The following is a 12,385-nucleotide window of genomic DNA, read 5'->3' on the forward strand; positions in this document are numbered from 1 at the left end:
CTACTGACACAGTATCAACGTTGTATGCTTGCTAACTGTAGCCTGCATCTAAATCAAACATGATGCCATATCACTATTGTGTTTGTGTTGCTGAGTACGGTTTATCCTGTTATTATGACACATCTGTTAGTCGGCCCATTCATTGCTTGCTAACTTACCCGCCTTTCGCCTTCTTTCCCTTTGTACTTTTCTTCTTCGGCATATTGTGGGTGACAGGCAGAAAACTAGCTGGAGTTGACTGTTGCAAGGAGAAGATGAGAAACTTCTCAGTGCTATAACATTGCTTCACTGATCAGGATTGCCTCTGACACCAGCAGGGACATTGTTTGCAATTAGTGTTGCCATGGAGATGTGGTCAGTCAGTCACGTGTGGAGACTCTGAAATGTATCTGCCTTTGGTACCTGCAGGGTATAGCAACGCATTAATTTAGATAATTTCTTTAACTTTGTATACAAATGCAAATGTTTTGCACATAGACATTTCCGCATAGGCCTATAATTTATCCCACTGTGCAAATGTAAATCCTCAGGGATAGCAGCCTATAGCAGGCATGTATTTGAATTACTGGATGAGATAGGCGTGCATTATTATGTCCCAGCTCAAAATAAGCTCATGAATGTTGGATAGTGGTGGAGATCATTACTACATTTGAATGCCTGCCACTACATGTTTGGAGTCTGTGATGACACGGTATGGGCTGCATATGTCACTTGGCTTGTAATTATGATTTGTTTGCATGATCTGTTTTTTATCAAACAGGATCTGTTTGCACACAACGTCTTCCCACATGATGACATGACATACACTTGGCCTCTGCAGAAATGTTTGCATATTGTCCTGAAAAGAACAGTGAGCTGTTCATTTGGCAGTGAAATTGTTTTATTTTTGCAGTTACATACAGTAAGTCACAGAGAAGCCACTAAAATCAAATGAATTGCAGTTGTCTGTACATCTTTGGTTACGCTTAACCAAAAGAAACAATGTAAGCTCAGCACAGGTCGTAATTTAAACTCAGAACCACTGCATGTCCTCAGCCATCTTGTTCAGCTTGCTGGAGGCCATCCAGGGAACACTATTCAACAAACAAAAAAGTAGATATCACAAAATGTTAGGGTGTAGCTACTGTAAACTGAATCATATAGACTTATGCCTTTTTTGCTCTGGCATCATGCATAGAGTTTGAAGACTAAATTTAAAGGTAATTGCTATGACAGCAAGCAGAGAAAACTGAAATAACCCTGAGTTTTCAAAGCTGTGATTATCATTGGAATTGTAATGACAAGGTTTAGGCCTCTTCAATAGAGTTTTTGGGGTAGAACACCCACAAACATGGCATTCCTGAGGGCAACATTGCAGCATATTAATAATACATTGCACAGCTTAGATTACAAAGCTGGGGTCCCCTCTTATGCTTTACAACGTTCTGCTAGCTCGAGACAAATCACTAAACCTTGTATTCAAGCTACCTCGTCTTTGGGTAATTTTGTTCATGATATGCTGTGTCATATACCATACTGTAGTTCTGCCATACTTAACTTGCCTATAGATTACAGTGTGTTCGCTACATAGCCTATGCTTTCATTTGGCTGCGATTGACCTAGTTTTCCTTGCATCTTCATTCATCCTAGTGCTCCTTTAATTTAGTTTATGTCAATTCACTCTAGAGTAAGATAGAACAGTTCTAAATTGCCACACGAGCTTAAGAACAAAGGGATCTTTAACGCGCCTCAAGCCTAGAACGCCTGGTCCGGTGCATCACATGAACAAGGACACTTAATGCAGAAGAAGGAGAGGACACTGGAGCAGCACAGATATTTTAAGCCTAACGATTAACGTTAGTTGTTTTTGTATACTAGCACCTAATACAAGGCTTAAAATGTCCGTGCTGCTCCAGTGTCCTCTCCTCCTTCTGCAGTTCTAAATTGCCATTGCAATATAAAAATGAATATGACAGTGTAATTGTAGGATGTGCTTGTCAAGCCATTGTTCACACAATATCACGTTGTAATTCTTGCACGAAAGAAGGTTTATGTGTCAACGGTTAGACCGTGCGATAATTCACTGGTGTGCAAGATAGCGAGTGCTGTAAGATGCTTCACACCGTTAAAACACAGCAAAAGAATGTTTTCTTTCTTTCTTTTCTTTTTTCTTCTTTTTTTAACTGAATTTGTATATGGCAGAACAACAGATTTCAGATTTGTTTTCAGATTTTTATTGAAGGGACAGTCCCTTGAGATGTAGCATCTCATTTTCAAAATCAAGAGGGACCCATAAACAATACAACAATACAACACTATACCCACCCGGCCAGCCCAAGCCTAGAGAAGAATAGACACACTTTGCGGACAAGACATGGCTTCTTCAAGAAGTATGTAAGTAATTGTTAAATAGGACATCATTCTAATTCATTATAAATGACCAGATTATACTGTTAACATGGCCAACAGAATATATGTTGGCGTAAATCAATGAGAGGTCTTACACATGCATGCTTTGATAGGGGTAAAAGACCATTCTGGTCAGCCACAGGATTGGGGGGAAAAAAGCAGCCACGGTATTTAGAAAAAAGGAAGGAGGAAAGAAAGTCCAATATTTTTAGTCCAAATTACAGTGTTGGAACGGTGCTTTGCTGCACAGCAGAGTGTCCTGGGATTGGAATGGCATGATGGGTGCACACTGGTGCCAAGCCCAACCCGCTGTCCACTGTCCTTTCTATGTACCTCCTCTCTGTACTCCATGGTGCCCATCTGCAGGACCTCGCTCCACCCCCAGTCCTTCTTACCCTTCTGACCAGGCAGTCAGTTTCTGCCTCGCTCACCCAACACCCGCTGTATGAATGTGAAACGGCTTCATTAATAATACAAGCAGAATTGAATGAGCCAGCAGACTGTCACTCAGATCACCTTGTTTGGACACCAACAAAATATCTTGAAATTCAATGAAAGCGCTGCTGCCTGCAGCTTTTCCAGCATCTCTATAATCTGTGGAAGCAAAGTCCCATTGAAAGTGATAGTTCACATGAGGTACCCCAGTCTATGCGTAAAGGTCTGCTGGGATATCCTCCTCTCTTCCTCCCTTCCCAAAGACCAGGGACTCTGAATGTTACATGGGACTTCAGCTGATACGTTGCTGCATGGTTTCAACCACCCACCTAAATCAGAGAAACAGCAACTCATGCTTTTCATGCATCCTTTCTTCAAACAGGCCTTGCTGCCCAAATATTTCTGCCTTGGAAAACCTGTGGTCAGTTCAGGGATGAGTGGGAGTGAGATGATTGCTAACGTTATTTTAACTTTTATGCCAGTTGGAATATAAGTCACGTTTGCACATCTTTTTTGAAAGTAAGCTCGGTTAAAAGTACTACAAGTAGTTTTTTATGTGGGTTTTCGGGCACACGTCATGGTTGTAGCATGACAAGTGGATTGCGATGTATTGCAGGGCATTTCCACACATGCAGTATATCATTTGAGTTGTTGAAAGGGGTTTGTCAGGTAGTAATGTAAAATCCATCAAGTAACTCCACTCAATGACTCATAGTTTCAGCTTGAAAGTTACCATTCTGCTTTTGGGGTTTCTCTTCATTATAACACCATCTTATGTCCTCACCACAAAGTCCCACCGTGTATTTAAACAGCCCTCTGCATTATTTTGGTTTAGTGAATGTAAAGCCACGTTACAATTTAAAATGTAGGCATATGGCAGACTCTTACTTATCCAGAATCACTTACAAAGTATAAGATCTAAGTATATGGCAGAATGAACGTATTCAACAAAGTGGGCAGTATAGTGTGCAAAGAAAATAATTAAGTAGCCTACTACAAGTACAAAGTAAATAGGATTAAAGTTGAACAAGCGTTAACAATTGCAACAGTTCAGTAGCAATAGCATTAATACATGTAAATAAGATTTGTTAAAAAAATAGGTAATATTTCTATTTAAGCAACATGAGCATCAAATAATAAATAAATAATTTGCTCTGTAACAATTTCATCATTGCCAATTGCCAATATAAGTAATAGACCAAATTAGGATTAAAACACTGGTGAAAGTAAAAAGAAATGTAAAAGAAAAGTACATTCAATTTGATTTTAGAGGCCAGTTGCCCTGTAAGTCTTAATTAAACACATAAAATATATTTTAAGACCATTGCTTTAAGTTTCTGTGTGAACCATTCATTTTGATCTCTTGATAAATCCTTTTTTTCCCCCTTCTTATTTTTAGAGAAATTTGGCTTCTGATGAAGAAAAAAATCATGTAGCCAAAAATAATGTAAAATTGAAAAAAAAAGGAGAAAAGAAATCTGCTGGTAAGCAGGTATTCAGCCTCTAGCACGAGGTGGGGGGGACTCTGGAAGGAGCTGGGATGGAACTCCACATGATTGGTTGATGGCTGCTGTTGGCGTGGCCCTGTGCCAAGCCCTTATGTCTTTATATACAGTAAACAGATGACCAGACAGTCCTGAGTGTGCACTGTGATCCACCGTGTCTCATCCTCTGTACCTCCATCACAGCAGCCTGCAACATCTCCGGTCCCTGCAGCTCCTCCATACAACGGGGCCCTTCTGATAAAGTTTTAACATCAGCACCATCAAAAGGTTTTTCATTTTTCATAGCTTTTTTTTTGCTGCTCTTTCTTCTTTTAAAACTCACAGGCGGTCTCCTCTTCCACAACAATGGCTCTCCAGATGTTGCTCCTCCTGACCCTGTCCTTGTGGTGGCTTCTGGCCGGGAACTTCTTAGCAGAGGCCACCTACTACCGGCATCACCGCCTTGTTCCCCATTACCGCTACCGCGAGCACCCCGCCAACGCGGAAAACCATCTGCCTGAGGTCTCCAACCCGGTTCCTGAAGCTTCCCAGCCGGACATTCAGACATACCCTGACATTCCTGAGGTCTTCCACCCGGCAGCGGATTCTTATCACCCAGTGCCTGACGCTTATCACCCAGTGCCTGACGCTTATCACCCTGTGCCTGAAGTCTTCCATCCGGCAGCTGAGCCTTACCATGAGCATGCACATCCAGCAGAACCTGAAGCTTCCACCCCTCTGAGCATGAACCGTGTGTTCTATGGAATCATGTTCGACGCTGGCAGCACAGGCACCAGAATCCACATCTATAAGTTTATTCAGAAAGACCCAGGTGAGTGGAGGTTTCTCTCTCTCTCTCTCTGCCGTATCCAGTCTCTCTCTGCCACTGTCCCAGGAGCCAATAAGGATCCACATGCCGCTGCCTCCCAGAGAGCCTCTGTTTGCTGTTAGGTCATTCACTTTCTGGTGTATAGACAAACATGTGCCGGCAGGGTGTGGAGAGAGCACGAGCAAGACAGTAGTCTAAAAGTAGCTGAGTTGGAGTTTTAATTTGCCTGTCTGACTCAACGCTGCATTTACTACACTATTAAAGCAAACTTGTAATAGTGAATCTGGATTTAAGTCAACTCCTACTGTCTAAGTATCGTGTGTGATAATTGAATGCTTTGCAAATACATGCTTTTAAGTTGCAACTCTTTCATATTTGAGGCAAACGTCCTACAATTAGTTGTCTTTTGCTTGGCTTATTATGTGCTCTTTGACACCCACTGCTTCTCTCTTTAGTGGAGCTGCCAGTTCTCGACCATGAAATGTACCACGCAGTGAAGCCTGGTTTGTCTGCCTACAAAGACAGGCCTGAGGAGGTATGTATGCCAGTTATGCCATTACTTGATATTTAAGATGATAGAAATTGGGAAGTTCCCCACTATCTATGAAATCTGGTGTTTTGAATCTTTTGATTTAACTCTGAGAGTGTGAAAATGGATCCCTTACGGGTGCATTTTTACACTCTCAGAATTAAATGAACTCTGTGGATTTTACTGTGTACAAACCATTGGGATTTTCATGAAGTTGCATCCCTGTGATAGTCTATATACTGTTGAAGAATTCCTTGTACTGCTGCCATTACCACTGCCTACTGCTGAGTCCAATTAACTTCCACAAGATGACTAGAGCAATATACTGCACATTCAGTCTTTAATCCTTGAATATATCCCATTGAACCGAAACATCACTACGAATTGTCGTCTAACCATCAGTCCAGTCATTCATTCATCCTTTTTGGTTTGCTACCACTGTGGGTACGTTTTTTTGGGTGATTGCTATGTGCTACTGTGTGTGACTGCTGACTGTCGCTGGTTTGTAACTGCTCATTATCCCTCCTTCAGGGTGGTAACACCATCAGACAGCTGCTGAAGATTGCCAAAAAGACTGTGCCCGAGGAAGACTGGAAGCAGACACCGGTGGTCCTGAAAGCCACAGCGGGTCTGCGACTGCTTCCCGTGGACAAGGCCAGCGCGCTGCTCGATGAGGTGAGGCACGTTTTCTCACAGTCCTCCGGCTGTTTGGCACAAACATAATCCGTTCCTCCAAAGAATGGGATGAGAAACCACTAAGTACTTACAAGTGTCTTTGAAAAGCACGCTCTCACACACACACACACACACACACACACACACACACACACACACACACACACACACACACACACACACACACACACACACACACACACACACACACACACACACACACACACACAAAACCAGGGCAGGTCATCAAGTTGTAAAAAAGCAGCTGTTGTGGGGTTGTCTGGAGTAACGGTTAGCCATATGTCATTTGAATTATTAACTTTTAGACTACTGTTTCAACCATGCTTGTGGTCGGACATCTGTCACTCAGAAACACCCACCACAGTTCATTTGCCTGTGTTATCAGGGAGGATATTAATGATCTAAACCCTACAGTACTTAGTTGACCAAGGTCCCCCTGGGGTCTATCCTTGGCAAGTGGTTCATATTCTGATTGTCATAGTTTATGGTTACTATATACTGTAGCATATTACATGGTTGAATGAGATGTATATGCATTGTTTCCACAGGTGCGGGAGGTTTTTGAGGAGTCACCTTTCTTTATACCAAACAACAGTGTCTCCATCATGAACGGGACAAACGAAGGTAGGGCATCTTTGAAGTGGTATTACCAGTATGCATTCACTATGATGAAAGCATTCCAACTTTCAGAAAATGGTTCATTATTGACTAAAGTTATATCAACCAATACCGTCTTCATAAAAACCTATTTATGGCCTGCAGCTACCTCATAAGTCCTGCTGCTACCTCATTGGGACAATTAAATATCCTTGTCTGCGCTGCTGCTGCTGCCCCACGCCCAATAATTTAAAGTGATCCTCCACATCACTCATTAAGACGACCTCACCACGTTATGCTTCATCATGCACTTTGTACCATTCATTATCCACAGTTTATGAGTGCAATAACTGACATCTGAGACTATTGTTATTACCTGGGCTGGTCTACAATCCTACAAGACTCACACCGCTAATTTCATTGCACTTTAACAACAGAAAGCTAGACAATGGTCATCTCCGCCACCCTCGTTTAGGCCTTTTCTCTGCAAACAGGGCGTCCCTAATTTGGGAATGTCATTATTGGTAGAAATTTTAAAAAAAGTAAAAAGAAGCCACGCATTGTGAGCTTGTAGATAATTTAAAAATATTTGAATAGGGCTTAAGAGGTTAAACATGTGTACGAATGCCTGAAACAAGCCATGTTTTGTAGTTGAGCTGTAATAAATGGTAACCAGGTCTCATGGTTTTACTCATGTTCCAACCCCCCCCCCCCCTTTCCGTGTGTCCGGTTTAGGAGTCCTGGCCTGGGTTACTGTGAACTTTCTGACAGGTAAGACATCGCTCCTTTTCTGCTACAGTGGTGTTAACGGTCAGGGGGGCTTCGTAACTGAGGTCGCCTCTGTACACAGTGAGCCGCTAGTGACTGACTCTTGTGTTCTCTCTGAGGGTCTGAAGTTGAGTCACTGCGACCCATGTGGTTACGATGAGTCACTGCGACCCATGTGGTTTATGATATTCCTTTACAATTGACACTGAACTGGTGTAGCGTCACATTATTTAAAGACCCATGCACCCTTTCCCATACGCTGTCCACAGACAAGGTCAGCACAGTTGCAAGAATACTTGTCAGCGGGCCAGTCTATATTACTTGAGTTGAGTGGTTGGGAAATTAATTAATTCTAAATAAACAAGTGCGCAGTTAATGTACTGTACATGATATGGTCACATCGTCTGTTTACAGACAATGATGATGAATATTCAAAAGGATGCATTCTACTGTTTTCTATATTGAGTTGTGTGTTTATTGCTGTTGTTTTTGCTTTAGGTCACTTATATTCCCATACAAAGAGGACAGTAGGCATCCTGGATTTGGGCGGTGGCTCTACCCAGATCACTTTCCTTCCCAAATCAAAGGTGAATGAAACATAGTGTACAATTTGACTAATTAACATTTGAATATATTGATGCATATTACCAATAACACACTAAACATGTGCCCTTGTTTCAACAGAAAACTGTTTCACTGTCCCCACCCTCTTATATAGCCAACTTCAACATGTTCAACTTGACATATCAACTCTACACACACAGGTAAATAATGGAAAAGAGGCAGTTGTGCCCTTCTACCGTACTGTATATGTAATTCTATACTTTTGGGCATGAAAACCTGTAAATAGTAACAAATAAATAACTTAATGTTTCACCCCACATAGCTATCTTGGAAATGGACTGTTTGCAGCTCGACTGGCAACTCTTGGTGCACTGGGAGCTGATGGTGGGTAATCAGTTCTAGTACCTGCAAGGCTCATTCCACATCTGACATGTGTACTTCTGTACAATGGGAGATTGGTAGGTTAAAACTGGCTGTGTTTCCACTTTCTCAGGTCTAGATTGGAAAATCTTTTACAGTTCCTGCCTGCCTAAGAAGTTTAGGGAGGAAGTCACCTTTGGAGGAACACACTACCAAGTTAGCGGAATTCCAGACGGTAAGTTTAAAAAGCTTTTGTGGTTTTGGATAGCCTTCCCAGTTCCTTGGACCCGACAGACTACATTCCTTGCATACAGATTGCAGAACCCAACGGTATATTATGCAGAACAATATACAGTACTGCAGTCTCTCACGATACTTTCCCATAGGAGTCCCTGGGACTTTGGCAACAAACACATGTTTTGTCATCCTCTCACTCTCCGCCTTCCCTCTTGAACAATTAGACTACAGTCAACCTTGTATTTAAATGAAAGGAAAACTGTCAGTTAACTCCACAAATAAGGCAGCTACTCCCATACCACAGTCAAGTAGCCAAAAGATACTGGGTTAGTCCCTGAGCTGTTATTTTTCTGTGTAACTAGCGGCTTGATCTTGACCGCTTTCAATTATGTGGTAAAAATAGACAGCCCAACAGGGCCATACTAAGTGCTGCCCTTGTCAACACATGGTTTTGTAGGCTCGACCGAGCCAACCAGTCCCATGGGTCTGTGTGAAAGTGGTCTTTCTGGGGCTTCCCTGGTATAACTGTATGGTGAGAGCCCCCAACTTCACCCGTCTGACCTCACTGACTGAGACTTCAGGCTCTCCGGGCTGCATTCCTCTTTGCATTGCCTCTAGACTTCTTTAAGCCACTTCCTTAACACACATCATGTGCTCTGATATAGAATGTTTGAGTGTTAAGTCACTGTGACAATACAGCATTCATTTTCGTTTTTGTCATATGCAGGCTATGCAGGCTATAAGCTGTGTTACTACGAGGTGATGAAGGTGATCAAAGGAAAAGTGCACCAGCCGTTTGAAGTGAAGGGCAGCAGTGTCTTCTATGCTTTCTCCTACTACTTTGACAGAGCTGTGGAGTCAGGCCTCATTGGTAAGTGGGCAGAGAGAACTGAATCAGCTTCCAATTGTTTCTCAAGTAAATTGTAATTTATAATAGAAAATACATATACTGGTACTGTACTTTGTTGTATACAGTGAATCGTGAAAATTGTCGATTAACAAAGTTCACTGTGCTCACTTACTATGCTATCAGCATAGTAATCATGCATTACAACACGTTGCAATGCATTGTGGACAATATTTTTTTTTTAAAGTTTGTCTATAATGGCATGCCCAAAACAGATACACCAGGTTGAAAGTGGTTAAAGTAACGTATTGTTTTGCTTCATTACAGATGGAAGTCGAGGTGGCATGGTCGAAGTCAGAGATTTCAAAAAGAGAGCCAAGGAAGGTGAGCTAGTCAAACATTTTCTTTGGGGCGGGTAAGCTGAGGTTTGCATTAGTTCAGACTAGAGCACAGAGGACAAATAAGGAAGCTCGCTGTTTATTTACATATTTCAGAACCCAACAATCTCACAGGCTTCACATAACCACTGAGTTTTCCTGCAAAACACACACTGTTCTAATCACACACGTACTAAACCTTGTTTGTGCCCAGATAGCTTGGCACAATCGTGTCAACTTGGCACAGCTTGCCCTGGCACACACAGGGATTATTGCAGTTGTTAGCTCAAATGTCTCATGGAGACAGAATGTAAATAAACGACTATATGTACGTATGTAGTGTTTTTAAATGTGTTTAGGGTGGCATCAGAACATAACATTTGAGATTTCACAAGGCCTTTGCGTATTTGTTTAGATACACTCTAACTTCACTCAAGATTAGCTGGAGTGTGTGGATCTCTGAACATCCAATGCAGAACTAGATTGATCACTAGCAGGAATGAGTTGGTGTCTTCTGTAAACCTGTTTGTGTTTGCGGGAACACAGTCACATGGTCTTGATGAGCATGCCTGGCACAGACTGGGCGCTGGCAGCTGAACTGAGGTCGTCTGTCTGGCCCCCGGCAGAATGGCACCTGACAGCCACACACCACACACTGGGGGCTGGCGCACGCTGTGTACAGTGCATGACTAGCGGACACTACACTGCCACCCACCCTCACCCTTACCTGACCCTTACCTCACACCTCCCAGCAAAACAAAACACAACGCTTGCACCTTTTAATCACGTATCGTTAAGGTTCAAAAATATGTTCCACATTACGACATTAGGATGGGCTGCAGTGGCGTCTACATATTTACTCAAAAGACACTTTGTTTTAAATAGAGCTCATGACAACGTGTGACGCTTGTGACACACCACACACTGGGGGCTGGCACACGCTGCGTACAGTGCATGACTAGCAACACTCCCACCCACCCTCACCCTTAGCTGACCCTTAACTCACACCTCCCAGTAAAACAAAGCAGCACTCACCTTTTAATCACGTATCGTTAAGGCTCGAAAATACGCATGACGTGTGACGCTTTTTTCCCCCTTTTTTGCAGTATGCAACAAGATGACCAAGTACCGCGCCATTAGCCCCTTCCTGTGCATGGATATGACATATATCACCTGCCTGCTCAAGGAGGGCTTTGGTTTTAAAGACAGCACGGTGCTGCAGGTAAGACATTGGACAATGCAGACTTAAACAAAGAGACACATTGAATGCTTGAGATACATAAGGAAAAAATGATAGAATAAGGATAGCTTGGCTTAATCAAATCAATTATGGCACATTATATAATCTCCTTTGTGCTCTTTATTCCACAGCTTGCTAAGAAGGTGAACAATGTGGAGACAAGCTGGGCCCTGGGAGCCACCTTCGACCACTTCCGTAACCTCAACATCCACTAAGGACAGCCAACTGTCACTGCCGCACTGAAAGGGACAGGTCTGTAACTGTGGGGCTGTCCCCCCCTCTACGAAGCCCCACTGACCAGCCCCATTCCCACCACACTCTTCCAAGCCAACCCCCCACCCCCCACCTTCTTTGACCTCAGCACCCTGCAGATACTCCGAGAACTGTTGAAAAAATAAATCACTATATTTTTTATAAGGCCAGCTATTTCTACTGTACGTCAAGCCCATAATTAGTGAGCCGACTTTATTTTTGTTAAACAAAGCGTTTACATTTTTGGCTTCCTCCAAGGTGTCTGATCAGAAATGCTGTCTCACTTGCCCACCTTTACAGTGGGTAGAGAGTTGTTTAGAAGCAATGCAACATGTAATGGTGTTTTTAGAGAAGTTTGTACTGTGGTGCTGGTGCGCACTGTGTAGTACAGTGGAACATTTGAAACGTTGGGGTGTATGCAACATGCAATCTTTAGTTGTAGTTCTAAATGCTTGCAAATCAATCATTTTCTTTTTTATATTAACTAGGATGTTTTCATGAGACGGGGGGGAGATAATTAGCCCTTACAAGCTGTTAGAGAAGTGTAACAGAAGTGTAGACATACAGTAGTTGGAAAAGAGTAGTCGGATAACAGTCAAAAAGTTTCCCTTTCCTTAGATTTTGCACGTACCACTTTAAGTTGCAGAAACTGTAGCTAAGACATCAACGGTTGCTTTGGTGTCATCTGCATATAGTTGTATATATTAATCAAGGAGTGTCGGATTGACTATGACTCAGGGGGCCTAAGAAAGCACAGCGAAGGAGAGAAGTCTTGAGTGTGT

The 12,385-nt window shown here is 42.6% G+C and overlaps 2 protein-coding genes across 2 annotated transcripts in view; one reads left to right on the forward strand and one right to left on the reverse strand.

Annotated features, from left to right (window-relative positions):
- The window catches only part of bbof1a (basal body orientation factor 1a), a gene marked incomplete at both ends in the record, with an annotated part of 32,078 nt that extends 31,876 nt beyond the window's left edge, over nucleotides 1–202 (reverse strand). Inside the window, one exon of the mRNA XM_079527498.1 lies at nucleotides 159–202. Within this exon, the coding sequence (XP_079383624.1) occupies nucleotides 159–202 (44 nt within the window). The remainder of the gene's footprint in view (nucleotides 1–158) is intronic.
- A 4,433-nt stretch (nucleotides 203–4,635) lies between these two features.
- On the forward strand, nucleotides 4,636–12,385 carry entpd5a (ectonucleoside triphosphate diphosphohydrolase 5a). The gene is made up of 13 exons (XM_079527971.1): nucleotides 4,636–5,139; nucleotides 5,592–5,671; nucleotides 6,197–6,340; nucleotides 6,910–6,985; nucleotides 7,694–7,729; nucleotides 8,225–8,313; nucleotides 8,411–8,490; nucleotides 8,613–8,674; nucleotides 8,784–8,885; nucleotides 9,615–9,758; nucleotides 10,062–10,118; nucleotides 11,218–11,333; nucleotides 11,483–12,385. Exons 1-13 carry the CDS (start codon nucleotides 4,674–4,676, stop codon nucleotides 11,564–11,566), a joined length of 1,536 nt encoding a protein of 511 aa, XP_079384097.1. The 5' UTR covers nucleotides 4,636–4,673; the 3' UTR covers nucleotides 11,567–12,385.

This window comes from Electrona antarctica (assembly GCF_951216825.1).
Source record: "Electrona antarctica genome assembly, chromosome: 18".
NCBI classification, from domain to species: domain Eukaryota; kingdom Metazoa; phylum Chordata; class Actinopteri; order Myctophiformes; family Myctophidae; genus Electrona; species Electrona antarctica.

Coding starts and splice junctions, on each gene's coding strand:
- entpd5a (XM_079527971.1), top strand. CDS start 4,674: ATGGCTCTCCAGATGTTGCTCCTCCTGACCCTGTCCTTGTGGTGGCTT. Junction 8,314..8,410: donor CTTTCCTTCCCAAATCAAAG/GTGAATGAAACA, acceptor TTGTTTCAACAG/AAAACTGTTTCACTGTCCCC. Junction 8,491..8,612: donor TATCAACTCTACACACACAG/GTAAATAATGGA, acceptor CACCCCACATAG/CTATCTTGGAAATGGACTGT.